The sequence below is a fragment of the Gavia stellata genome, chromosome 5, assembly GCF_030936135.1.
Source record: "Gavia stellata isolate bGavSte3 chromosome 5, bGavSte3.hap2, whole genome shotgun sequence".
Lineage (NCBI taxonomy): Eukaryota > Metazoa > Chordata > Aves > Gaviiformes > Gaviidae > Gavia > Gavia stellata.
In genome coordinates this window covers 10623294-10651166 of record NC_082598.1, presented here as the reverse complement: position 1 = coordinate 10651166, position 27873 = coordinate 10623294, and the positions used below count along the sequence as shown (strand labels likewise).

At 43.1% G+C, this 27873-nt stretch overlaps 2 protein-coding genes across 4 annotated transcripts in view; one reads left to right on the top strand and one right to left on the bottom strand.

Moving 5' to 3' along the window:
- Window positions 1-23758, top strand: MFSD10 (major facilitator superfamily domain containing 10). Its single transcript, XM_009816003.2, has 12 exons — window positions 1-171; window positions 1366-1462; window positions 5926-6029; window positions 7025-7183; window positions 9009-9197; window positions 13834-13942; window positions 14984-15095; window positions 16489-16597; window positions 18780-18870; window positions 20664-20711; window positions 22196-22285; window positions 23553-23758. Exons 1-12 carry the CDS (start codon window positions 1-3, stop codon window positions 23657-23659), a joined length of 1386 nt encoding a protein of 461 aa, XP_009814305.2. The 3' UTR covers window positions 23660-23758.
- Window positions 23759-24797: 1039 nt separating this feature from the next.
- The window catches only part of ADD1 (adducin 1), a 72756-nt gene continuing 69680 nt past the window's right edge, over window positions 24798-27873 (bottom strand). For 2 of the 3 annotated variants that reach the window (XM_059817389.1, XM_059817390.1), the window contains one exon: window positions 24798-27281. In XM_059817389.1, the coding sequence (XP_059673372.1) occupies window positions 26929-27281 (353 nt within the window). In that variant the 3' untranslated portion in view covers window positions 24798-26928. The remainder of the gene's footprint in view (window positions 27282-27873) is intronic. The other variant, XM_059817392.1, reaches the window with a different exon arrangement.

Genomic DNA, 27873 nt, shown 5'->3' with positions numbered 1-27873 from the left:
ATGGCACTGCGAGAGAGAGAAACCAGCAGCAGCTCCATCAATGACAAGCAAGAACAGAACTGCAGTCGTGTTATTACAATTGTCTTCCTGGCACTCTTCATTGACTTGTTGGGATTTGCTCTCATCTTGCCACTGTTTCCTTCCATCCTTGATTATTACAGCCAGACTGAGGTAAGCAACAGAGAAAGTCAGCCTGCTGAAAATGTTAGGTATGAGATCTTTAGGGAAGGATGGGAAAAAAAAATCCCTTGCCTTGGGACAAACCAAATAGCTGTAGGCAGAATAATAATATCCAGCACATTTAGATGGTTCATGGACTGAATTTGTTTGTGAACCTGCATGAGACTCTTCCCTCTTGCTTTTTCATTAAAACAAGGGATTTGTTTTGGGGAAAATTTAGGTATTTCTTAGGGGCTAGTCCTTGTAATTGCCAGTGCATTTGTGACTTACACTGATGTCACTGGTGAGACAGAGTAAATGACAATACATAATGGATCTGCATACTGGGGTTTATCTAAGAACCAAGGAGATAAGAGCTTTTGCCCTACTTGAGTATTTCACACACTCTCTTGCTCCCAGCATCATGTTCACTAGGTCTCAACTTTCATTCTTAGCAGGGAGCTGGCTGCTGGTCTGGGAATGCAGGGCAGAAAGGTGTTTTGGTTCCCTGCTGTGCAGCTGCTCACAGTTACCATTCTCAGGTGTTACTGGACAAGGTGAAGATGTTGTCAGGGGAGAATTAGTTTCACAGCCCACACCTCTATCTCACAGCCCCTTTCTAACCCGGTGCCAAATGCGTCTGTAGCCTTTGTCTTTCTCACAACCCTATCTCTAACCCTAATCATGGGCTCTGATCTCCAGGATCCTCCCCCACTTCTAGTGTATTTCCTATAGCCAAGATCTTCACCTTCTTTTCAGGGCCCCCTTCTTATTTTCAAGTTCTCCTCCTCTTTTTAGAAACCATTCTTTTTTGTACCACCTCTTCTTTCTGGACCTACAAGCCCCTGGTTCTCCCAGTCTAAATAGCATATGTGCAGAAGGATGGAGTGTGTCTCCTGTTGCTTTATTCATTGAAGGATTCGGGACTTTTGTTTAGTTTAGGTTTTAGCAAGTAGCAGGCCTGATGGTTTAAAAAAGTTCAAATTTAGACATTCCCCCGCCCAAACACATACAACCAATTATCTGCTGCCTGTTAGCATTCACAATTCAAGCTATTTTTAGCCTATGACAGCTGATCAACCAGAACGTTTTCCCAAGAAGGAGGGAAGGAATCATCTAATGTTACCTCTAGTTCACTAAGCTCTGATGCTGTCTTTGAAAATAAAACAGAGAACTGCTTCTATTTCCCAACTATCTGTTTTGCAGGATGGATTCTATTTGTCATTGCAACGTGGTGTGGACTGGTTTGCAGTGATGGTTGGGATGCCTCCAGAGCAGAAATACAACAGTGTCTTGTTTGGAGGTATGGAAATTAAACAAACAAGTTAACAGACCCCCCCCCCCCCCAAAAAAAAAATAGTGTGTTGTTCTCAAGTTATTTGCAGTGTTGATGTGAGGAATGATGAACGATGAGGAAAATTACAAGAAATACAAAAAGCATACTTGCCTGTTATTAGATTTAGACTTAAATAACACATAAAATGTCCCTTACAGTAGGCTATAAATTATTTTGTTTTCACCACGCTGATAGCAATGAAGACTTGGACAGCCCCATCTCTGTCATTTGGGGACATTTAGACAGGCAGGAGGAATGGGCCAACAGGAACCTTACGAAATGCAGTAAGGACAACTGCAAAGTCGTGCCTCTGGGAAGGAGTAGTCCAAAGATACAGACTGGGCACTGACTGGTGGGGAGCAGCTCTGCTGTAAAGGCCCTGTGGGTCCTGGTGAGCAGCAAGCTGAGCTTGAGCCAGCCCTGGCAGCAAAACTGCCAGCAGCACCTGGGCTGTATGAACAGAAGGACAGCCAGTAGCTTGAAGGCATCAGTAGAAGCAAGGGAGGTTTAGATTGGAAATAAGGAGGAACTTTTTCACAGTGAGGTTGGCCAGTGGAACAGGTTGCCCAGAGAGGTTTTGTAGTCTCCATCCTCAGAGGCTGTCAAACCCTGACTGGATGAAACCCTGAACAATCTGCTCTGACCCCATAGCTGACCCTGTGAGCAGGCGGTTGGAGTAGATGACTTCCAGAGGTCCCTTTTAACCTGAATTATCCTATGATCTTGCCCAATTTGTTCTGCAGATTGCTAGAGAAATACAGGCCTGCTGTTCCTTATTGCCAGACTGCCAGCTGGGGGTCAGGAGCCTGCTGTGCTGGATGCTGCACAGTCACAGAAATTACTCTCCCTTTGCAATTGATCTGCATGTGATTGGAGATCAATCAGTAGGAAACAATGGAATTAGAAGCTTGTGAGTTCAAGTCTCGCCTCCCTGATGGGCAGCTATAGTGCAGCACTGCTTCTAAATCTCATTAGTCCTATTAAAAGCAGGAGAGCTGCTGACTTGCAGGGTCCAGAAGCATTTGCTGTCACTAGGACACTCTGGTGTGGGTGAGCTCCAATGGGAGTAGTGCAGGAAATCCAGCAGCATATATGTCATGTTACACATCAGAGGTTCTTTTGGCTCCTTGCTATCTAGAGAGTTGTGAGGAAACTGGGATTCCAGAGTATGAAGATGTGAGGATGTCTGGGTTAGTTTTAATTGGAAATGTCTAGACCCTTTCCTTTTAGTGAGCTGAGGCCTCCCGCAAGATAAGCAAAAGGCTTTTAAACTGAAAAAAAAGCAAAACTTTATTAGAATACAAGCATGAATGTATTGTTACTATTTAAAGTAGGTTTTTTTGGGTTTAACAGGCATTAGAAAGTTTATAAACAATTTTCCTCTTTCCCACAGTGTCCTTGCAGGCATGTTGTTGTTTCTGTGCTCACTTTCAGTCAGATTACTGGCTTTGAATGGTAGGAAACAGTTTTCTTTAATCCCTCAGAAACTGCTTTCTGTCTCCTCTAAGGCCTGGCTGCATGCCTCCTCCCTGCTCCTTCTCTGTATCTCAGACTCCTTAAACAAGATGCTGGGAGCTCACAGTTTGTCCAACTTCCCTCTTACCTGCTGTGTCCTGTACTCTTGGGAGTGCTGTATCCCTGACTTGGCTCGGTTGCTTTCAAGGGGAAGGAGAAATCTCCCTGCTCCTTCCAGAGGGGTCCACCTGACTCTCTTGCCCTTGGAAGAAAATATAGCATCTAACTGGGAACATGCAAATAAAATAGACACTGTTTGTCTCAGAAGGGAAGCTAGTATCCGTTGCTGTTTTCTCGCTAGGAGAAAAACATTGAGAGAAAAGTATTTAGAAGCAGCATTGAATAGTGATGAGGATGTTCACTAATTACCTGGCAGCCACAGGCGGTGAGCGTGCAGACAAGGTGGCTGAATTAACGTGCTATCTGTCACATTTGACTCCATCTCTTCTGCTGGCTTTGATGACAGCTTTTCTTAATGAGCCATCTAATTTGCTAAACCAGCAGAAAACTTTTTTTTTCCTTTTCTTTGTTCCAGATTAGTTTTCTGCCAGATTGATTTGAATTAGCTCACTGAAGAGTTGACTGAGGCTTCAGAAGCAGGGGAAGATGGACAAGCTATCTTAGTTGTAGTCAGCTCCTGTCTCAGTCCATCTTGTCTGATTGCACCTTAAATGGTTGTAGTGGAAAGGTTCATTATACTTGTGACGTTAAGCAGAGGCCGCTGCAGCCTTCATTCCTTCATTGCCTTCATCTGCAATAAGGAGCATAGGATTGGAAAGATACTTGCGAGATCATTTTGTTGCCTCTCCCAGTGCAGGATGTATTCTGCTTTTTCATCTTTGCTTAGACTGCCACCTCTTCAGGGCAGAAACCTTCCCTGCCCATGTCAAGGCCTTGAGGGCACCAATACTTAGTTGCAGTGGCCAGCCTTTGCCCACACACTTTCTGCCCAGTGATTCAGGAGCTGTATTTTGCCTCAGGCCTGGGCCTTGCCTGAGCTATATCATAGGTATAGCCTTGTCTCTAGGGCTGTTTCTGGCTCTGTCTCTTGGATGGACCTTGGGCCTACATTGCAGGTGTCTTATCTCCTGAATGAACCTACATCATAGTCTTGTTTCCACTCCTTTCTCTGACCCTGTTTCCTTCCTGTTGGTCCTGACTGGACTCCCTGGGTGGACCTGATGTATAACCCTTGCCTTGTCCGAGACTGTCAGTGGACCCTGCTAGTGGCACCCTGCTCTGCCTGACCCGTCCAGATCCTGTGGGACAGCCCCCTGATTGGTGAGGGCACTGCCAGTGCTATGGTTACACTCAGCTCCTGGGTCATTCCCCTGGGTGGAACAGCCCTGCTCTTGCTGCTCCCTGGCTGTGAAGTCTTTTGCATGTCTGGGTGTTTTTCCAGTGCTAGAAATACAAGGAGGAAAACTTGTCTGTCATTAACATAAACTGCCAGTGTCAAATCCATAAGATTGCGGCCAGCAGGTCGAGGGAGGTGGTTTTGCCCCTCTATTCTGCTCTGGTGAGACCCCACCTGCAGTACTGCATCCAGCTCTGGAGTCCTCAGCACAGGAAAGACATGGACCTGTTGGAGTGGGTCCAGAGGAGGGCCACAAGAATGATCAGTGGGATGGATCACCTCTCCTATGAGGACCTGCTGAGAGAATTGGGGTTGTTCAGCCTGGAAAAGAGAAGGCTCTGGGGAGACTTTATTGCAGCCTTTCAACACTTAAAGAGGGCCTATAAGAAAGATGGGGACAGACTTTTTAGTAGGGCCTGTTGCAATAGGACAAGGAGTAATGGTTTTAAACTTAAGAAGGGTAGACTCAGACTAGATATAAGGAAGAAATATTTTATGATGAGGATGGACCAGGTTGCCCAGAGAGGTGGTAGATGCCCCATCCCTGGAAAGGTCAGGTTGTACAAGGCTCTGAGCAACCTATCTAGTTGAAGATGTACCCTGCTCATTGCGGGGGGGTTGGACTAGATGACCTTTAAAGGTCCCTTCCGACCCAAACTATTCTATGATTCTATGATTTTTTTACACAGTTTTTTGGGCTTTTGAGCTATCATAAGCAGCGGTTCTCCCCAGGGTGTTCAGTATCAATATTCTGTCTCCCTCAAAGTTGATGGGAGCAGAACTTCTGGTCTCTCTCTCCTCTGCCTTTTAAAGTTTTGATAGCTGAATGATCTGAGATGTATAACCCAGTTTTTCCTTTAGAGAAAAACTGTGACAGCAAGGCATTTTTTTTCCTGCTTGTTGAGACTGTACTGCAAATTAATAAGTGTGTGAAGCTAGAAACAGCAAGAAAAAAGAGGAATTAAAGATCACAGAAGCTGGAGGCACACTTCAAAAGACTCTTGGAGTCTGTTGGAATCACTCCTACTTCTTAGGGTGCCTCACTAACAGCAGTGCTTATGTCCTTCTTTCCATGATAAGAAGGAAAGAAAAGCTAATTAAGTGTGACAGAATCAGGTTCAAACAATCAAAAAAAAATGTTAAAAGAACTGTGACTATTACAGACTGAATTATCTCTGCTTTAAGAACAGAAAATATATGTAGTCAGCTGGGGAAGCATTGGAGAATCAGTATTCCATTATAACCAGTGAGTTTCAAACCTCTTCTCACCAGTGAAGTTACCAGTGAATCATCCAGTTTCTGCCTGTTACTCTGGTCTGTCTGTGTATCTGGACTGTCTGTATTTGCCGCCTCAGTTAAATAACAATGCAAGATCAGTGTTTTGAGGGTGGCTTAGTTTCAGAGACAAAGCTGTTCTTTATAGCTGTTGTTTTACATTTAATTGCATGCTTTTAAAAGACATAATGGAGTGATAGGTCTGGAACAGGTTGGCTGTCTTTGTATTTAAGATGAAAGCAGTAAGTCTAATGATACATGTATTTACTTTTTTTTTTTTTAGGTCTGATTGGCTCTATCTTTTCTGTCCTACAGTTCTTCTCCTCTCCGCTCACTGGTGCTGTGTCAGACTGCTTGGGCAGAAGGCCTGTAATCTTGATGACAGTGGTATGTGTCTCATACTGATTTTAGGCATGCCATCTCAATACACAGTTGAAGACACTATAGTCTTGTGGTTAGCTCAAAGGACTGGGAAATTGAACATTCTAGGTCTGATGGTTGTCGGCTGCTTCTTACCAAGTCAATTGGCCACACTTCCAAATGTGAGTGCTTAAGTTGAGCTTCCCAGATCCAGAAGGCATCAAAATACCTATCTGTTTCTGGGATTTTCCAAAATTCCTTTCCCCTGTGTATGGGAGTATGACTTCAGACGCTCTGTTTACAAATGTTAGACTTAATCCCTGTATATTTTCATTCCCAAAGAGATTAATGAGGGCTGATATTGACCTATTTTGACTTCATGACCTATTTCACAGAGCCTGGGGATTGTTGGTTAGGAAGTGCTATATAGCAGTGTAACATATATTTCTTCTGAACATGAACATTCTCCAGAAAGTTTTCTCTGTTGCTGGTATGGGATTCTAATTACAGAGGCAGTGCAGAGTCAGTGTGTACATACATAGAGGAACTTGGCAGCAAATGATATACAAATCCACCTCTCCTGTAGGCTTGTGGAGACTGAATTAAATAAACACGCATGTTTATGATTGAGTATGAAATTTAAGGGCTAGAGCTGTGAATTCTTCTTATTTTGAACTCAGAATTCTCTTGAAACTGGAAACAAGCGGAGCGGGATGTACAAAAGTGGTTTTGTGCTCAGGACTGATTTAGCTCCATCTGATCCTTCTTTGCTCTTCTAATTTTATTAGTAATCTCACATTTATATGAAGCTTGTATGGATTTGTTTCTACTTCTTTTATATCACTGTCTAGGACAGTATATAGTCCAGTGCAGTATCAGTATATTCAGACATTTCTGTTACAAGGGTTTTGGAACAGCTGTTGAAAACAAACAAACAGACAAAAAAATGAAATGTTTAGCTGGGAAATATGCAGAAATTATGTCAACTTTGCTTTATAAAGAATCCTTTCTTGCTTCTGCAGATGGGTTTGATAATGTCATACGCACTGTGGGCTGCCTCTAGGACTTTCGGCGTTTTTCTTCTCTCCAGGATCATAGGTGGAATAAGCAAAGGGAATGTCAGCCTCTCCACAGCTGTAATTGCTGACTTGCACTCTCCAAAAGCACGGAGCAAGGGCATGGTGAGTTACACATGTGAGGTATATGTTTGGGTTTGCTTGGGTAACTTTCAGTTGATTTCAGGTGCTCAGAATGTCTTCCTCAGGTGTGTATTCATTGATCAAGTGAAGACATGACTTTATATACTACCTTGCTTCTGAAAAGATGCCAGATCACTTTGCTGGTGAGCTCTTAGACTTTACTTGTCAATGACTTTTACCTACAAGTGAAACGCAGAGGTGGAAAAACTACCTGTCTAAGTGTTACAACTGTTACTCCTGCTGATAACTGTAATCCTCATTATAATAGCTGAGAAAACAAAAGGTCTTACTGCCCAATTTTGGTAGCTGGAACCCAGTTACAAGACAACCCATTTTTCTCACCTTCCCAAACTGTGGAAGTGCAGCAGCACTGCACAGCACAGCGTGTCTCCTGACTTCCTTGGATACTGCACTGGCTTTAGGATCTGAGCTCAGTGGGCAGAGGATGTGGCATTTGGCTGACTGAGTAGCAAGCAGTATGAACAGCTGCCCTGTTCTCTTCCAGAAGGCAGTGCACCAGACGGAAACACCCTGCAGGCTGAACTTTGCCTGTGAATTACCAGTTAGATCTTTTATCTTATAAAAGCCTTGGGGGCTCAAACTTCTATTAACAGATTGTTATAAGCCACTGTGTGGGACAGCTGCTTCTTGGGAGGGGAAAGCTTTAGATTTCACTGTAACAGCTAATGAATTTTCCAAGCAATTTATTATAGTCCTGGTGAGGCAAAATATATTTTTATTTATGAAGAGGGATAGCCATACAGCACTAGTAAATAAAATGGGTCAGGGCCTATTTTGAGGGCTTGAGAGTAAGTCACTTAGTACAGCATGGCTCACATCCATATAGCTATACTCTCTCTTTTTCCAAAGCAGAGTAGGCATGTTCATTCTGCTTTCTGGGAAGAGAATAACATCTGACTGATGCTATTCCCAAACTGGGATGAGGCACTGCCTGGAAGAGTGCTGGCTGGGCAGGCTGAAACAACACTGGAGACTGTGAGGTGACACCTAAGCATGCCCTGGCCTTGTTTAGTGTAGTACTATAGGTATAGTAAAATAGACTCAGGAAAGCAGGAGGATCATGGCCTGGCATGACACACGTTTGGGTCCTGTATATGTGAGTATACATCTTTGAATGTCTCTTAAAGAAAATGAGCCAAATCCTTCACTGTTTTATGCTTAAGCAATCTCACTGAGGCTGATGACTCAGATCAGTGCTCTTTTAAGCTCCCATTCAGTGTGTACAGATTCGACCTCTTTTCTTATGTGCTGGTTTCACAGTGAGTTAATAAATTCTCTTTAGTACCAGTGCTAAATTCAGGTTGTTCTGGGAAGCCTCTCAGCCTATTTGCTCCATGAGACATAAATTCGTAAATACAGAAATTGCCAAAGCATTTTAGAAGCTATAGGCATCATTATGAATTCCTGCCATGGTGCTGTCCTCCCTTCTCCAGTTTTACACTACAAAAGTTTATCCTATGGCTGAAGGATCTGCTGGCTGAGCAGTCCCTGAGGTGAGAATCATTATTTCCCTTCCCAACTTCCTTTCACTCATAACTACGTTGCAGTTTGTTCCTGCCACTTTCCTGGACTACACAGAAAATAAAATCAGTTATGTGGAAATAATATTTTTTTCACACTTAACAGTCATTGCTGTGTACTCCCTACCTCCTCAGGGTGGTTACATCCTGTGTCTGGTTGCGTTTCTTTAAGGTAAATGCCAGGAAATCCTCATAGTTTTAGAACTGAACTACCTGAACAAACTGGTGTCTAAAACTACATGTCGGTGTTCATTGTATCACTGCAGGCAATGATTGGCGTTGCTTTCTCCCTTGGTTTTACCCTGGGTCCCATGATTGGAGCATACCTAGCCATGGAGACAGAGAAAGGAGAAGTCTTCTATCTTCGTTCGGCATTGTTAGCACTCATGTTTGCTGTGGCTGATTTAATTTTCATCTTCTTCCTACTTCCGGAAACACTTCCCAAAGAAAAAAGGGTAAATGGACTATCAATCTGAAGATGTGTGTTTCTTGCAAAAACAGGATTTGAGAACTGTTGAAATACTGGAAACAATGAAGAATGGGCTAAGCCAGTATCTCAGGAATTTAGCTCATTCCTGGGACTAGGATTTAATATTATTATTCAGCCTAGTGTTAAAGTGGTTGCATGATGGTCCCACCTCCTAGCCCAGTGTAATATGAGAAATTCTTTATAGTTAACATGTCTACTTAATTGCTGGTTTTGGTGTGTTAGGTTTAAACTTCTCAAAAACTAATGGGAGACTAGGAGGAAGAGGGTGAATTTTAAACTATGATCACAGTGACTCCCTGGGGAAGAATTTCAGCTAATCGTAAAAGTAAATGCATCAGAGACTGGATTTATTTTTTTTTTTCATTTAGCCAGTATATGTTAGAAATTTTCTTAACTATTATCTTGTCTTTGCTTGATTATTTTGAATACTAAAGAAGCAAATGACCCTTATCTCTGAGCTGTGCTGTCTTCCAAGGGTACAAAATACCTGTATGTGCGAAAATTCAGTGACTGGATTTGCGGGGCCAAACATTTATTAACATTGTGATTTAATGGTACGTGATCAGACACTGTCCAAGATACATCTGATTAAAAGTCTCTTGGAGCAGCCTTCTTTGGTAGTGTAGGAGAGACTGAATTCAGCCCTAGATATCTGGGTGAAACACTCTATCTGAGGCCTTTAGCTGGATTGGATCTTTCCTGTCATCCCTTGTTTCTAAGCAGCACTCAGCTGTTGAAGCATACTTGGTTTCTGGATAGCCAAAGCCATTTGACACCGGGAATTGTTCAGGAAACTTTTGTATGCAATGCTCCTGCCAGGGCAAAACTTTAGACCTTCCCTGAGTGTTTCCCAGCAGGTTGTGTCCCATGTGAAATTGGTTTCTCACATTATCTTCCCAAGCACTACAGCTATTTTATCTTTTTAACAGCTCTTCCATGTGTCATCTGTTCCCATTTCCTATTTGGCTGTTTCTAAACATTCCGGATAAAATCCTGTTCTTCATTAGAGCTGCACACTTTGGGTTGGTAGCAACATGTTGATGTAGGGAAGTGCCGTAGAGCGAATCTGTATTCTATAAACAATTCCACCTTTGCTGTAGAGGGATAAATGTCTTCAGAGCCTTTTAGGACTGTGTGATGACTGAATATCTCCCCCCTTCTTTTATTATCTGAGAGTTCTTCCGATAAGCTTGTCTGCATTAGCCAACATGACTGAATTTTGATCAGAAAAATGAGTGTTCTGTCCCTGCTTTTTGGGGCTCTGTCTCTGTGCAGCAGTGGGTATTGCGTGAGGTGGATTAATAGGTGCCTCTCAGGGTCAGGTCGTAGTCATGCAAAATACACAGGGTGTTTGATTGCTGATGAGACAATAGTTTGTCTGACTTGGCAGTGGCCCCATGTGTTCTAGGGTATTTGTAATTTCACTTATTAGGCTGCTTTGCTCTTTTCTTGGGTAATTCCTCCCACTTTCTGAGTGGGAGGGGAGCAGCTTTCTTGGCCCATGGATGACAGAGGAAAGGCAGGTATGTTGGCTGCCTTTCTGGTACTTGGCTGGGCTGAGCTGGAGCAGGTGTTCCCTGAGTATAGGAGTGGATGCGTTGGAAGGACAAAGCTGTAAAAAGAGGGGAAATTATGATAACCAGTAGGAGGATGTGCCAGTGGGATCAGACATCTGTTTCCTTGAAATATGCTGTGTTCTCATTGTATTCTTGTTTCTCTATCAGTCCTCAGGAGACAAGAAGTATTTCACAATCGTTCATGTTGGAATTAACTTATAGAAAGGGGAAGGTGGAGGGGGACAAGGGGAACAAGGATGAGTTTTCATCCAAAGAGAACAGAATTTTCTCTATCTATCTTCCCCTTTTTTCCAATTGTTCCACAAGTTTATCAGGTAAAGAGTGACCAGAGAACTGTACCTTTGACCTGTCACAGACACTGGTCTTATGTGAGGTGGCCAAAACAGTTCCTGCTGTGACCTGCCTGGGAGAAGTGAGGAATAGAAAGGTCTGTAGTGGAATCTGTCCCCTTTAAGAGCTTTTGAGTTAATTTTTATCTAGTCATGGGCAAGGCTGCCTAGCTGGAGGGAGGGTCTTACAACTTCTTTTTCTGGAGTCCAGCTAATCATGTATGGACTATGTGTAGGGCTATGCAGCATCACTAGCAGACTTACAGAAGAACAAGGCTTCTGCTCTATGCATACTAAACAGCGTCTGATTTGAAGGGTAAAGCTGGAGCTTGGAAGGCCCAGGCTGCATTCCTGATTTGGACTGATTCTGTGCCTTCAAGATATGTTACTTAGTCTCTGCATTAGAGGAAAACAGAGTAAACAAAGATACTGTGAAAAATGTCTACCGTTCAAGGTACCTTTTGGGGTGATCATGAAGTAAAATTGAGCAATTTGGAGTAACAAATCATAAGCATAGAAATTAAATACAAGTTAGATGTTGCAGATTTTGAACCTACGAAGAATCTAAACTCCATGCAGCTGGTGACATTGACTGAAATTGGCAGCATGTACTTCATTATGTGGGGGTGGTGAAACACTTTTGTCAGTTTTAGGACAATGTTTTCATTATTGACCAGTGGATGAAGTCACTTCTAGACCACTGCTTCTAGGGCAAAGATAGGAGAATTTAAAAGAAATTTACATGTGCACACATGCACACACACATGTATATTAAAAAAAATCTAATACATATATATATTTCATAAAACATTTAAAATTTTAAGCATATATATCTATATGATGTATATCCTCCAGACCAAACTAAAATCAGCCTTGTAGTACAAAGCAGCTTGGCACCCTGTCTGACGTGGATAATAACTGGAAACAGGTACAAACTACAGGGGTTTTTTATTACTGGCAAACATGCTTGAAGAGAGTTGCTTGTTACCAGTTTCTCTATGCTGCAGTACAAACACCATCATGCCAACAAATGCAGGAACTGAGGATTGCTACAAGCCAGCTTCAGGAAATCCTCTTACAGACCTTTTAAAAGCATGAGGAAACTACTTCTTGGGAGTGTCTGTTTACTCTCTGCAATACATGCAGTGGAAGGGGAAATAAACATCCCCATTTGTTCTATGTGGATCAGCAGCTTTATGGCTTTATACAAAACCAGCCTGGTATATTGATCTGGTTGCTGTTGTGATTAATGGGCTCCAGAGCTCTGCTGTTGGATGCTCAGAAGCTCTGACTATCAAAACAAGACAGGGGTCATGTTAATACCGTATTGAAGTTTGATTTGTTTACAGCTTTATTAAATCCAATCCATATGAGTCCTCAGGTCATGCACCGAGATTAAGTTCCACTGATAATTTGACCTTTAATCTGTGCCCTGAAGGAGGTAATAGCTCTCTCCCTCCCTGTCTGGGAAGAGAAGGAAGCTCATCAGATAAAGTCTGTGCAGTGCTTTGAAGATGTGAAATACTAAGTGTGATTGTTCAGGATTCTTGAGTCTGTCTTATGTCTTCCTGTGACTGTCATGTAGAGTGGCAGTCTAAATTCTCCTACTGGAGCTGGTCCATCACCCCCCCATTTCAATTAGCAGCGGTTAGTGCAGAGACCAAGAGCTGCAACTGTAAAAAGCAAATAAACTTGCATCTCTGATGCCGGTTTCCAAGTTAGGATTCAAGCACATTGGCAAGAGAGAGTGGGAGCAGCTTGTATAGCAATTACTGGTGATCGAGGATAAATCTAGGCAAGTAGCTTACCTAAAAAATGCAGTTTTGTCAATTCAAAACAGTTTACACGTTTGTCCTGAATTCACCAAAGATCTTCAGCTGGGAAAGAAAACGCAGATGACATTATTTCTTCTTTAGTATTTTATTTAATTTTCTATACCTTAGAATAAAAAACAAATTACAAAATTAAATTCCCTATAGACGAAAGAATAAGCATATTCTAAGCTCCTGTTGATAAGGAGCAGGGGGAGTGCCACTAGTTGCATAATTAGATTGAGATGTACGGAGTACAAGGACCAGAAGTGCTACAAAATAAATTTTCCTCTTCCAATAGCCACACAATATGTCTGGGCAGAATCTCTCTAAAATCTCTCCAAGAAATCTCTCTGAAAATTATCCTTTCCTTTTCTTCCCCAGGAGGTGTCACTGGCTGGCTAAAAGAACAACCAGTACCGAAACAGACCGTTGTTTGATGTGCTACACATACTGTTCTCAGACCTGTAGCACACAGGCAAATCCCCAGCTTCCCATGAACTTGCAGGCAGATGTGCCATTATTTGCCCAGTAAAAGTTCATTGGACATGAGGGATGATATAAAAAGTGAACCAAATGAAGCCACCTTCAGGCTGTGGAGAGTGAGCCTCTTCTGCTTTTTAAGAACCCAGGGAAGAATCTGTTTTCTGTCTTCAGTGAAAGCTGCTATCAGTGCTCTACCTTGTAGTTATAGAGTTGGAGTCAGTTCTGTGATCAGAAAGTCTGGGAGGTTATCTGGGGTCACTCAAACCCCAATGCCAGTTGCCTTGTTTCATCTCAGATAATCCGTGTAGGTGTAAAAGCACATTTGACTGTTACTGTCAATTCCTTGCAGTAGTTATTACGCCAAGTTTTTAAATAAACCTCTTTCTTTCTCTGATCAGGTCTCTTCTGTGACATCTGGATTTCAGGCAGCAGTTGACTTGCTCAGTCCTTTGGCTTTATTTCAGTTCTCTGCAGTCACCCGAGGAAAGGAATCCCCTTCAGACAAGAGTAAGTGTTAGCTGGCTTTTTATATTAATAATGTATGTCTCTTTTGTATGTGGTGGTGGTTTCTATGTGAAACCTTTACTCAAACGATTTCAGAAGCAGTACTCTGTTCACTCATTTAAAACCCACCTTACTAACTTATGAACAGGGAATTGCAAGTTCCCTTGGATGCTCGTCCTGTTATTCTCAAAACAAGATTTTGGAGATTAGTGTTTTGAAGATCTCTGACTTGCTACTTGCTTTTTCTTCAAGCACTGGCTGCAGTATGGGGTAGGCTGTAGTAAGTGAAGTGATTTAAAAAGATAGATCAAGGCATGAGTAAGGGAGATGTGAGTGTGCTTATTCAAGCTGCAAACCAGGAAACTTCAGACTGGAATTTTATTTCTCAATTCAGGACTCGGAGATGTAGGTTTTCAGCTGACCATTTCTATATATGAAATTTTTTAAGCCATAGAAAATAAATCAGTGTTTGCCAGGTACACCAACTTATCATTCAGTCCTCCTTGCTGCTGCATTAGAAATAGAGTAATACTTGTCACTTTGGAGAAAACCTTGTAAACACTGCGTTGGCAGAAAAATAGGTAAAGTAATCTGTCACAGACCTTGTAGCTTAGGAAAAGGGATGCTGAGCTTTAGCCAATATCATCCTGAGAGCGGCATCAAGGTATGAGGTGGAATACAGGTATTGATTAACATAAATAAATAAAATAAACAAATAAATCCCCGTATAGGTGGGGGTGTGAGTGTGAGGCAGAGGGGCTGGATTGGGTAAGTGAGACCAGGTTGACCCAGGGAGAGATTACCCTTTTTGGCTCTCCTCCCCTCATAAGAAGGGCGGTAGTGGGCAGAAGTCATTTTGTGGTGTGTCTTGTATGGATATTTAAAATGAGCATCTGAGGTGAGAACTTTTCCCTGTACAGTTGATAAAAGTTGCTCTACTATTGTTGTTATATTCTCAAGCTGTGCTTGAAAAACACCACCGTATTTCTCTCTTTTTTTTTTTTTTTCCCTTGGTGTGTGTTTGTTTGTTTTTTGTGTGTTTAGATCTTCAGAATCTCAAAATCTTGGGCCTGGCTTATTTCCTGTACCTCTTCCTGTTTTCCGGCTTGGAGTATACACTGAGTTTTCTCACTCACCAGAGATTCCAGTTCAGCAGGTATAGCACACTTAGAAGACAAATGTTGTATATTTTGTCTAGGATATTTTCCAAAATCTTCACTTTAAGGTCTCTTCATTTATTTTCGGGAGAGGCTTTATGAGGTTAGTAAAAACGCTCAGAAAGCAACCACTGTGTTCAGTGATACTTGGGCTTTGTGGGAAGAATTTATGAAAATGTAGGCACGCTGTTTATCATGAAGGGAAATACACAATCTATGACTTCTAATAGCTAGAGAAAATCAATTCATGAGATTAAATTAAAGCTCCTGAAATGTATATAGCTGGGCTACTTATATTGATTATAATAAAACCTTTTCTCTTCTTGCCCAGAAGAGTTCTTCACTATCAGGACAAATCTTGAAGCTCAAAAAAGGCAAAGGATGGAGGGATAGCTATATGATTATATTTGCTTATCAGAGTTCTGTATTGTATACGGTCTACAGTCATTGTGTCATAGAGTTTGATTTCCTTTAGTCAAACACTAGAGAAGAAAGAGAACAGAATCAACTAACAGCAGCTCAGCTTGAAATACTTTTCCTGCCAGCTCATAGGAAGATTTCCAGCCAGGCACATGATTTTGCAGCTTGATTCCTTATGTGTGTCCTTCCCTTTGAGTAATTCTCAGGGGTTTGTCTCATCTCTCCCCGTCTGTCTTTCATTACAGTTTGTGGCTTCACTAATGTGTGTGCGTCAAGGAAAGGTTTTCTAGTGTATTAAGCTTGCTTCTGCACAGTCCTTTCAGGATAGCCATAGAGATATACAACTTTATGCTGACAGTACGGGCTGTGTGACAAACAAGCTTGTTATGGAGGTGAGAACTTTCAGTTGAGAATATCCACGTAGTTTAGTAGGTAAGAGAGGTGAAAGGGAAATTTGAAGAAATATTTAAGGGTGGAGAGAGTGATGTTGCAAGCTTCCTGGTGCAATACACGATCACCATCATGCCAGTGCCCATGGTGTGCCTTGGTGACCTTAATCAAACTCTGCATGAGTGGTGGCAATGGTTGTGGTAAAGCAAAACGCTTGTTCCTTGGAAACCAAAAACTCCTGTGCATATGGCACGGACTTCCATGGCACAGGGTAATTAATGTGTTGATTCTTTGTGGGCCACCCTAGAAACAACTGAACTAGATCATAGCAGTCTTAGAGATGATTGCAGCATTTGCCAGCAGCTGTCCCATCTCTACATAAGACCTCAGAGGTTTATCTTCTTGCTGTCTGCCTGCCATGGAAACTAATGTCAGCGTATTAAGAACTTTGCACTGCTCATGCAAGCACCAAAAAGCATTTTTTCTCTCTGGTTCAGGAAAGGGTCTACACTGAACCTGTGAATCCCAGGGTGAAATGCTTTGTGCGTGACTCCATAATCTGTGGTTTTGCCTCCCTTCTAGCATGCAGCAGGGCAAGATGTTTTTCTTTATTGGAATAACAATGGCTGTGATCCAGGGAGGCTATGCTCGCCGAATCAAGCCAGGAAATGAAATCAGAGCTGTAAAAAGGGTAAAAAAAAATAATAATTTTTGTCTTTTTCTTTTTCCCCACAAATCTGATATGTTAATTTTCAATCTAAAGTGCAATAAAAAGTAGTTGGAGGCCATAACTGTACTTGTCAAATCAAAAGAAATTTCTGTCTCATTAATCCAGCTAAATGCCTTCTCAAGACCGTGCTTGTTGGGCACTTACCAGTCTAACTATAAACTTTGGAACATAAGAGCCATTTCTTACCATATCAGCTACGATATTATTGAAACTTTGAGTTCTTCATATATAACTGCAGTAGGGTATGAGAACAGAGTGTCTGTCTGTGCAAGCTAGGTAAAATGCTGTGAAGATTATGCTTTGTTTCGGTGATTTCTCTTGCAGTGCAGACATTGAAACTACTAAAGCTGCTTCAGAGCTGATCTCTGACTCTCTTTCTGGCAAATTATTTTCAGGGACATCAGCAGTCTGGCCATCTCCGTGCTTGACAGGCTTTCCCTAGAGTATATTTCACTGGTGGGCAGGGGGAAATAGATTCTTCCTCCCATCTTCAATTTGTGATCATCAGTATTCCATGTAACAATAGCAAGTACCAATGTTCAGACCGAAGTTTCACTGACAGAAGTGTGCATTTCTTTGTTTGGCTTGCCTCTTTCTTCATAGAGATGATGATGCTGTAGTGGGATGACAGGGAACAGTACCCTGCAACTTACAGAGCTGTGGGACAAGTAGATATGTTTTGTCATTTACATTTGTGCATGGAACTAAACAAAGCAGGTTTCAAGTGTTTCTGAACTTTTCTTGGCTGCTTGGTAGTAGGTATGCTTGGACTGTTAAAGCCTCCATCAATTTATTATACATTATTTTGAGGCCAGTGTGATTTTAACAGTGGCAGGGTAAAAAAGATTACCAAACTGCACTGCATTCCAGTGAATTGACTCAGCTTTTCTTAAAGTTACTTCTGCTGGTGAAACCATCTCCACCCTGCTCCCTGGCAGGCAAAAGTTAATGGCACGTTTGTTGTGCCACATAGGAAGTGTTTCCCTGAGAAAGAAAACTCACGCTGCTCTGTTAGTGCTGCTTTATCCTCTGCATCAGCTTCCTCCATGTGCTCTGCCAGCCTGCTGAGTTTGCTGTCACTGCACTGCAGTTTATGCAAACTGTGGTTCTCCCCACTGATTTTTATACTCCTTCCTCTTCCCTGCACTGAGAAGTGGTTACCCCAAAATACTTAGTTTAGTTGTTCTGGGCTGATCGCTTCTCATAAACACCCATGTGCACTATGCAGAAACCTGCTGACCCTGGGGCACTCTTTCTGTGGATGTATGTGGCTTGAGTGGCTTTTGTGGGAGTTCCCCCTTTTGCTGAAGTTATTCTAGCAATTCGTTTGTGAATCTGGATCATATGGCAAACATGGCCTCTCTTAGCACAGTGATTACAGTAGCTAATTTATAACTGAATCTTCAAAATGAGACATTTGGTGGGAGTGAATACCCTCTTTTGTGAAACACGCAGCAGATCTTAACTGATCCGCCTTTTCTGCAAAAGCTCTGTATGTGAGAGAGAGATCACAGGGGAACTGAAGTCCAGGCTCTTGGAGGAGATGAAGAATGGTTTTACTTTTTGGGCTTGAATTTCAAATGCCATTCCCCCCCACCCATTTTTTCTTTGTGGCTCCAGAAGCATGCACTTCGAAAGCTCAAGAGGGTTTGATATAGCCCTTAAAATCAGTCAATATTGCTGAAAGCAAGCAGAGGAGCTGTAGTTCTGTTATACACAAGCTTTTTGAACTCTTATGCCAGCTCAGGAGATAAAGAGTTAAAGCTAGATTTCTGCCCAGTTGAACACAGAACAAGAGAAAAAAACACCAAAAAACAGTAGATCCTGTGAGAGAGAGAACTGTGCAAAAATCAGTTTTTCCTCAGTTGTGGGAAATGGGTGGTGGGATAACTACAGCCTGTGTTACAGGTGACTCCAGCCCGCATGTGCTCTGCAGTCATGTGGTAGTGAGAGAGAACAGAAGAATAAATTGCGCTGATGTGTGGCCATCCAGGTGAATTTGAAATATCTACTTGGGAAGAATGGGCTTTCTGCTTCCAACTTAAATGTAGTCCCATCAGTGGAAGACAACTGGCAGGACACCTAGAATTAGGCTTTAACAAGGAGGGCTTAAATGTAACCGTGTGACTCATTCATTTTGCAGGCTATTATGTTGCTGATTCCAGCTTTCTTGTTAATTGGATGGGCTGCAAATGTGACCATGCTGAGTGTTGGACTGTTGCTGTACTCCTTTGGTGAGCTATTCAAAACGCACTGAAAGCTAAGCACAAATAATTTGTCTTCATATATTTATTCACCCTGTTAAAAAAGACGCACTTCTAATTTCAAACTATAAGTAACAGAAAGTTGGTGTTTCTGTTTATAAAATATGGAAGAAATAGTGTCTGGGTTTTTTATGATGCTGTTTGTATCGCGTAAAGTTGCCATGGTGATATTTGGAAGCATCCCCAGTGTTCCTGTTGTCCTGCCTCACTGGGGAGCTCTGGAGGGTGTTTTTTCCCTCCTTGTCATCAGACCTAGAAGCAAAATATTCACTAAATAGCTCAGCTCAGGAAAAGAGGGGAGACAGTGTGTCTTTGCATTTCTATGGTGGCTGCATTATTTCTTAGGCAACAGGCTGCAGTGACCCGCACGCTCTGAAGCTGAAGGCTGGAGTGGGCGTTCAGGCTGAGCGAGAGTGTGGTCAATCAGCGTTGCCCTGAACGTGGTGGCATGGGGCTGTGCTGGCTGGACACCGTGCTGCTCTCTTGCATTGCAAGCTGCTAGCTCAGGGAGGGAGCAAAGCTCCACCGATTGTTTCTGATAAGTGCAGATGGTTTTCAAAGATGTTTAAGTGTTTACATAAATAATATTCTGCCAATTTAAGCTGTTATTCAGCGATACAATTATGAATGAAGTTGGATTCATCTACTGAAGTGCCTATCTGAAAAGAGATTTCGGGTATTCCCAATGCTGCTAACTACTCTTAAGCTTCAAACATGACTAATTACAAAAGTAGGAGACTTCTCTTGCGCATGACACAGCTTGATTTAAGAGTAAACTATAAACCACAAAGTGCATCTATTTAAGTAGCTTGCTTGTCTAGGGACAGCAGTGTGTTTGTCAAGTTTCAAAATCTACCTCTTATCTACAGATTAACTTGGTTTTGAAAGCCCACTTGGTGAGGAGGGGTAAGAGGAGGTATTAATTTTGTCTAACTAAGCTCCTAAGTAAGTTAGGAGCCTCGTCTTCCTAGGCTCCATACCTGGGCAGAAGACGCCATCTCTTCCCCAGTTAAGCCAGCTAGAAATGTCTCTGTAGGGGCCTCTTTTCCCCCTCTCTTCCTCCTTCTGCCCCAGGAGTGAGGGTGCCTGCAGTTGAGGCAACATGTCTATCGTTCCTGCTCTCCAGTTGTCCTTTCCTTCCCAGAAAAGATTCTGTTTTGTATGCTTAAAGCACTTCCTTCTTGGCAGAAAAGGCCGCTATTTCCATAAGAGGGCAGTGATTGCTGAACAGCTCTTGGCTTCTGTGTCCAAAAATTTTGTAACCAACCTCTTCTTCTTGGAATTGACTGTCCTATTTCCCAAGACGGAATGTAACTGTCTCTTTCATCCATGAGTATGGTAAAGCTTTATGCACGGGGACAGTGTGAGTCTGTGTACAGCCACCTCATTTTCTGTTTGAAATAGGGGCGATTCCCTTTCCCTGCTCCACCTGACAAGACCACAGCAATTTGGAAAACTACCAGTTAGCTGATCTGACCTACCCGCCCCCTTCCCGTGGGCTCACAGAGTGAGAGACACTAATGTGAAACATCTGCTCAGAGCACTCAGGGCTCTGGGCTCTTCCTGCAGGTTGGCTTTGAGGGGGTGTTTTCATTATTGAACTAGATTAAACCTGGTGATTCATTGTTGGTGCAGTGCCCCAGAGCTTAGCATATTTCTCTGCAGTAGTAACGAGTTTGGGCCACATGTTTTTCACTGTTGCTTTTGTAACTGTTCTGAGCGCTCTGATGTTCATTGACAGTCCTTTTTGTGGATTTTTCCAGCTGCGGCCATTGTTATCCCGTGTTTGTCAGCAGTGGTGTCAGGCTATGGTGAGTGTCTTTCCTGCTTTGAGCTGCAGCCCTTGGCCACATAATTGACCTTTGCATAGACTTGGCTCAAATACAGAATTGACCTCAATTCTAGTGATGCGTCAACAGGAACGCTCGTGGTGTTGGTCCACCTCAGATCTGAATGTTGGACCGGTGACTCTGACTGCTGCTAGGCCTCTTTCCCCCCAAATGCATGAACAAGGAAAGCAGAAATGCTAAGTGTTACAGCAAACTGCTACTCCACGTTGTACGTATGTAACCCTGAAGCGATAACCGCCCCTGCAGGAGTGAGGCTAAAGCCCAGGAAAGAGCCCTTCCCGGTCACTTATGTGCTGCCCCTTTTCAGTACAGCCAGTGATTCACGACTGTGGTTACCCTTCGCTCGCACCATGCTTTGCTGGGGGGAGGCAAACAGCTGTGTTACACTGGAGGTGCTATAGCCGTCAGCCCCTTCCTTTCTATGAATGTCCTTCACAGAAGGGAAGCTAAGTGGGGCTGCTGGGGATAGGAGGACAATATCCTGACCCTGGGAAATTCAGAAACATCCCCCAAGGAGCATAGGAAAACCCCAAACTGGCTTGCAGCTGTTTCTACAAACTGTCACCACTCCGTAATGGATAGTTTCAGAGCTAACAAACAGCAACGATCTGTTCAGAGTCACCATCAGTATCGCACTTCAATTTTGTACTGTGTAACGCAGCTTGTTCCAATGTGATGGGGAAACTTGAAGCAACCTTATTTCTGGTTATGCTTAAGAAGATGAGGAAGAGTGGGCAAAGAATTAATACCATGGGCAAAGGCCACAAGCAGCACTGAGCTGGGAATGGCCTGGGTTCTCTGAAAGAGACACCAGCCATCACTGCCAGCAGTAAAGTAATTTCTTCCCGATTCCTTAGAAAAGACCTTCTAAGGAACCTTCTAAAACCTTCTGGGTTTGTGGCACTGGTTGCTATGTAACCTTGTAAAGCAGATGTAGCTGTGTTGCCATCTGTGGATGACACAGTTCTTTCTTTAGCTTTGGTTCAGTTGATGCCAGCACTACAGTGCTTGCTGAGGCAAAGAAGTAAGGCTTTGCTCGTTAATGATGTCACTTTTATGTTGCTCTTATTTAACGTGCATCCATGCTTCTGTATTTATAATACACCTGTGCCTCCTCAGCAAATCTTGTGTACAATGTAAAGCTTTTTTTTTTGTTGTTTTTTGGGGGGGGGAGGGGCAGTGGGGAGTGCACTACAAGTTTTCCGTGGATAAGCACTCTTGACAAGCCCTGGTGTTTTTTCAATGAAGCAGTCATGTTTCTCTTGTTGGTGGGGAAATAAATGCAGCTTGGGCAGCAAGTGTGATGTGAAAGTAGGGGGCGATGTCTGTGGGAAATAATAATACCTCCGAAAGAAGAAGGCTCCAAGAGCTACAGCAGTGCCCTGCCTGCTTTCCCAGCCCCAAGCAAAACCTCCCCACTGAGTAACAGCTCTCTGCTTGCACAGGCTCTGCCAGCCAGAAAGGACGAGTCATGGGGATCCTGAGGAGCCTGGGCGCCCTTGCCAGAGCCCTGGGACCGATCCTGTCAGCTACAGGTGAGTGCACCCTCATGCTCCTTCTTGCCTTTGCCAACATACAGCGTCACCCTGGGCCCCCACAGCCCAGGTGGGTCTGAAGGGGAAAGGGAAGCACAGCATGTTTCAGAGCCATAAAGTTGTCTTTGCAGAAGTAGGTACCCCTGAGAGCTGCACCAGGGGTCCTTGTCCGCACCAGCAAAAGCCTCATGGATGAATTAAAAAAGTTCGTACAAGCAGTGATAAGCTAGACAGCAGGTACTGCCTGACCCTAAAAATTCCAGCAACAGCATCAAACTAACCAAGCCCTGTGTGTAGCTGTGTGGTCAGAGGGGTACTGCAGAGGACCTGGCTCCCATGTGCAGAGAAGGCCAGAGGCTGACCAGGAACCCTTGCCTTCGCTGGGCTTAATTTTAGCCATTTTAGCGAGTCACCCCACCTGCTGAGGGGCCACCCTGGCACTGTGTAAGCAGCAGTCAGTGAAATCAAGGTCTCCTGTGCTGTGGTAACTGGTTCCCCGATCTCGTGAAGCTGCATGCCAAGATGATAAAAATTAAGTAGGGACAGTCCATCATGTGCAATAAAGAACTTTTCAGCATTAAAAATATCTGTAACCTATGAACTGGGTTAAAGAGTCCACACTCTACTAATGCCCCAGAGCTCAGGGAGGTTAGCATGCAGTGCCTAGTGGCCCTGGCGAAGGCCAAGCCTAGACTGTGCCTAAGGAGCACTGGTACCCCCTGTACAGGGTTCAGTTCCCCCAAGCCATGATAGGGTAAAGGGACAGAATGGGGGGAAGCAGCCACACAGCAAGTCAGGGCTTGAACTCGGACCTGATGTTGAGTAAAGCCAGAACCTGTTTCCTAGGCACTGGACTCCTGAGCGTTTCATGTAAGGAAACAGATACCAACAGCAAGAGACCTTCAAGAGCAGCACAGACAGCGCCAGGAGCAGCTGGGGAGGAGGTGCTAGGGGCACGGAGTTACACAGTTGCCTTGTAAAGCTGAATGAGCACCTAAGAACTTCCCCATTGTGTGCTGGCAAGAATGAAAATACCCTATTTAAAATAGCCACTTTTAACATGCTGTTTCCTTGGAAGAGAACCACACTGCTATTAGCCACCTCCTCTTTGTAACTTGTGTGCCAGCAAGGAGGGGCAGTGAAAGATTCAGTAGTTGCGTGTTCTCCAGTTGTGTCAGTAAGTCTTTGAGAGCAGCAGCTCTGAAGGCCAGTTTACATATGTGCAAAGACAAGCACACTAACGAGCTACATCTTCTTTCCTTTGCAGTTTATTGGCTGGCAGGAGCAGAGGTTTGCTTCACTGTCTGTGGTGCTTTCTTCCTCATCCCCTTCGTTTTACTTGGGTCTATAAAACAGCAGACCAAGGGGGAGTAGGAATTAACAGCAGAACCATCACCAGCTTCCGAGGACCTCTACAAGACCTGACTCTTGGCACCTGACTCTGCTGATCAAACAGGAAGAGGAGGATTTTGATCTTCTGGAAGAGGATACGCCATGACCATCTGCAGCAACAACAGACTTCAAGTTCCTTATGGCCCTCCACGAGCAGTTATGTTTAAGACGGCCTCCCAGCCGCCTTGGCTAGCTTTGCAAATAGAAAAAAAAACAAACCACCACCAAAACAGTTGAGTAAAGCATTAAGATCGTCAGACAAGCAACACGGCACAGCGCAATCCCAGTTCACCATCACGTGCTGTTGAACACGGTGCTGTAGCGTACGCAGAGCTCTTCTCTGCTCTTCTCCCTTCGTCATCAGCACAAGCCAGACCAAAGCCACGGCCCAAAGCCTCTGCAAAGGGGACTCGGGTCTGGTTTTGGCTAGCAGAGAACAATGCCACAAGGCGGCTCTAAGGGGGAGTTTCTACACAATTGGCACGAGATCTCCGCAAACACCCAGTGGACCCACTAAAAGCTGTACCAGCAGCCTTAAAACATGGCAATCAAAAACAAAAGGGAGAAGCGTCCTACACACTTCCTGAGCCTAATACTTTGGCACAGGTGGACTGTTTTTAATATACAATTAAATTTTGAGAGATGTTTTATATTTCTAATACTGTGTGGTTGTTTTTTGATGACCAAGCGCTGCTCTTTTTGCATTACAAATAAACTGGTACATTGTACACTCGTCTAGTCAGTTAATTACAGTGACGATGTTACATCGCTGTCTGGCTAAGGTGAAGTGGGGTCCAGAACCCCACCCGAGGCCCCAAAAGCCTCCTGGAGGGCGCCAACCACTAAGGAGAGCAGGGTCCTGACTCCCAGGCAGGTCTGCCAAAGGCAGCAAGAGGGGTGGGAAGGGACCCCTCCACCAGGTTCTGCCGGCTGCTCCGCTGGGACCCTCGGGGTAGGAAGCCCTGCACTAGCCCATTTGAGTATTTTCTGAGAGTACATTAAAGCAATCATTAATCCACACATTAATCATTAAAAGAAAATGGAACAAATTAAATTCAACAGGCTACAGCTGTAGAATAAAACAGTACAAGTTTTGAAAGCAGAGCATGAAGGGGTTTTTTTTAAGAGTTTTATTTGTGAGTCGAACATAATGATACAAGAAAGAAAGAAAAATACAGGGCTTTATTCTGCCCCAAAGTGTGTAACCATACCATACATGACTACATTTCATATTGTAATACAAAGAATTAAAAGAACAAACTACAAAATTAGAAATTAAAAGTCATTGCATATGTGGTCAAGATAAATGGAGGGACTCCATTAAAGAACTGAAACATATAGCAATTAGTCATTTAATTACGACCCTGCGGTAAAACACAATTTAGCAAAATAAGTATTGTATGCTTCCTAGTGTACAGAGGACATACATACAAGGTTAAAGTACAAGCTGAAAGCCATTCGTGCCATGCAGTCCTGCCTGAACATCGCTCTTCAGGGGTCTCTCTCTCCTGCACAGTGCTTTACTGCTGCTGCTGTTCCACCCCACCTCCACCCCGTCGGCAACAGGCGACCTTACATTCCTGGCAGTATCAGTCACTACCTCCAACCCTCTTTTCTCACTTGAAGCCTTACAGCTCTAACTCTCCTTTCAGCTGTTTCCAGGCACCAGTCCCTCCCAGCCTAACGCAGGCCATCTTCACCCGCAGCTGCCTCCAACCGCTCAACCCACCTCTCTCTCACTTGATGCTTTCTGCTGCATGAATGTAAGGCATTAGTTCTCTGCTATTTTGCCAACTGCAATGTTTAATATTGTCCTAAAAGGTTACATCCATATTCTGTTTTGTTACAGACGCGTACTGTGAGTCAGTGTGTTTCCCTCTCCCACACAGGGGTGTCAATGTTTCCTGCTGTTAACAGCAGGAATGCTAATACTAGAAGCCGAAAGGGTTACCAGCCTTCCCCGCTTTTGGCCGGTTTCTGGAGAATTCCTGTAAGCTTTACCTATCTGATCTTAAACTACTTTTACGATTAGTGAGAGACAGAAGCATGGCAATAACTGGAAAATAGTGAATGCAGTGGTGAAAGTGATTTTCTTTACCATGCTACATATTAAACAAACATTTATAGCAAACTGAAAATTCACCTTTAAGGTTACTTGGGATTTCTGTACTTTACTGCTGACAACAAAGAAAATATTAAAGAAATGCCAGTTTTTGTAAGTGAAAATAATTAATATAAAAAAAGGTTAAACAGTCACTGTAATGCATTTACATTTTTCTCATGGGAAGGAACAAACACAAAAGGCTGCAAATTGGGTTTGTATGCAGCAGGTTTGCATGTGCACCCAAGGGATTTTTAAGAGGGTGAAAAGACCCTGTGCTAAGGCCCAAAATACAACTGCCCATGCTTCACACCACCAGCTGAAAAAATTCCGAAATACTTAATACAGTCACTTTTTAACCTTTTCTAACGGCCAAATTCCCATACGACTGATTCTTAGGGAGGCAAGATTGAAAGACAGCTTTCCCTTAAACTCTATTCACTGGAAAAAAACCCCAAAATTGGGCTCTTTCAACGCACAACATGAGCGGAACACACCACAGTTATTTCAGTCCTAGACATCAAAGATGATTTCAAGTGCCAGTTATAAAATAAAACAAAGTGAAAAAACACCTTCATTTTGTTACAATAGTCAGAGAGGTGGAAGAGTGGAAGGAATGGATAGCCTCAAAGCTTGACTAAAACATGATCGGTAATCACAAGCTTGCAGAAGTTTACATATCAGTTCAAGAATACATCCCCCTCAAAATCACCCCTGCAAAAGCATCCTCTCTGAAAGTCAATAAGAAATTTACTTATGACTTGGAACAGAATATTGGAAAGCAACGCTTCCTGTGGTAAGCCATGTGTGTTTTACTTTTAATTGTGAAAATTTTTTTTATTCTTCTGTAAAGCAGTGCGGGCTTTAATTTAAAAATAGTGATTCAATGCCTTCCACACGGAAGTCATTTACATTTGATTACAAATTATCGATCAGATCTGTGGTAGCTGCTGAGAACACAGGATTAGCACCTTTTTGGACATTAGTTTCTGGTTATAACCTTAAACAATCAAGCTGTAACTTGAGGGGCTGGTTGGATTACTTGCTGCATTCATTTACATAATAAGACAAAACACTCAGTACGATCTGGTACATTCTAGTGGTTAATGAATTTTAAAATATGACAGTGTTTCTGCAGTGTGTTTGGCCTTTAGGAGTCACTCTTCTTTTTGCTCTTCTTCAGGAAGGAAGGAGTGCGAAACTTCTTTTTCTTTTTCGATGGGGACTTCCCTGGAGATTCATCACTACCTGCATCAGCTGCTGCCCCCTCCTCAGCTGTTGGTGTCACTGGCTCTTCAGCGGGTTGAGACTGGGGTTCCTTATTTTCCACTGCAGGTGATTCTGTTTGGCTTTTGGGCACATCTTCGTCACATCTCCCTTCCTCCTTTCCTACGGGAGGGAAGCTGAGTGCTTCTGAAGGCTCATCAGGGGTGAGATCTGGGAGGGTTTGCTTGAAAGTTGCAGCGTCACTGTCATCTTTGTATGTCTGGTCCTGCTGTGTCTCTAGTGGACGGACAGACAATGACACAGTTAGTTTACGTAAGTGTCCCGAGAACAGAGAAAGCGAAGCAAGGTGACGATGAGAGCTCTATAAAAAAGCTAATATATTTACTTTGCATAAAAGCCTTTGTAATAGGTCTGTTCTCCTTTAGCTTTGGGCACAGAGAGAGAAATAAGATATTCAAAAGTTTTGTTTGTTTTTAAGCTTCTTACAACAGAACAGATAAAGCTGAATTCCATCATGGGGGTGTAAACCAGCAAGAAAGTAACTGCTTAGACTTCTCTTGTTTTATCTGTAACATTTGCAAGCGACATGAGATTTTAGTACAGCAAGCAGGAATTAAACCTACAATTTTCATTGGAATTGAAAAGAGCATAATGAAGTTCCATATCTCGATTCTTATTTCCTCTGGTGGGATAAAACTAATTGCTGATTTGCAGTGATCCATTACATGCAAATCCATTGATTTCTAAACTGCTGGCTTGCCGATTTTAAGTCACAATGCTTGGATTTTCATAACATTCCTCCATGAGATCTAACTGACATTGCTTCAGAATATGATTTCCTATCACAAAGGCTTCAATTCTTTTGCAA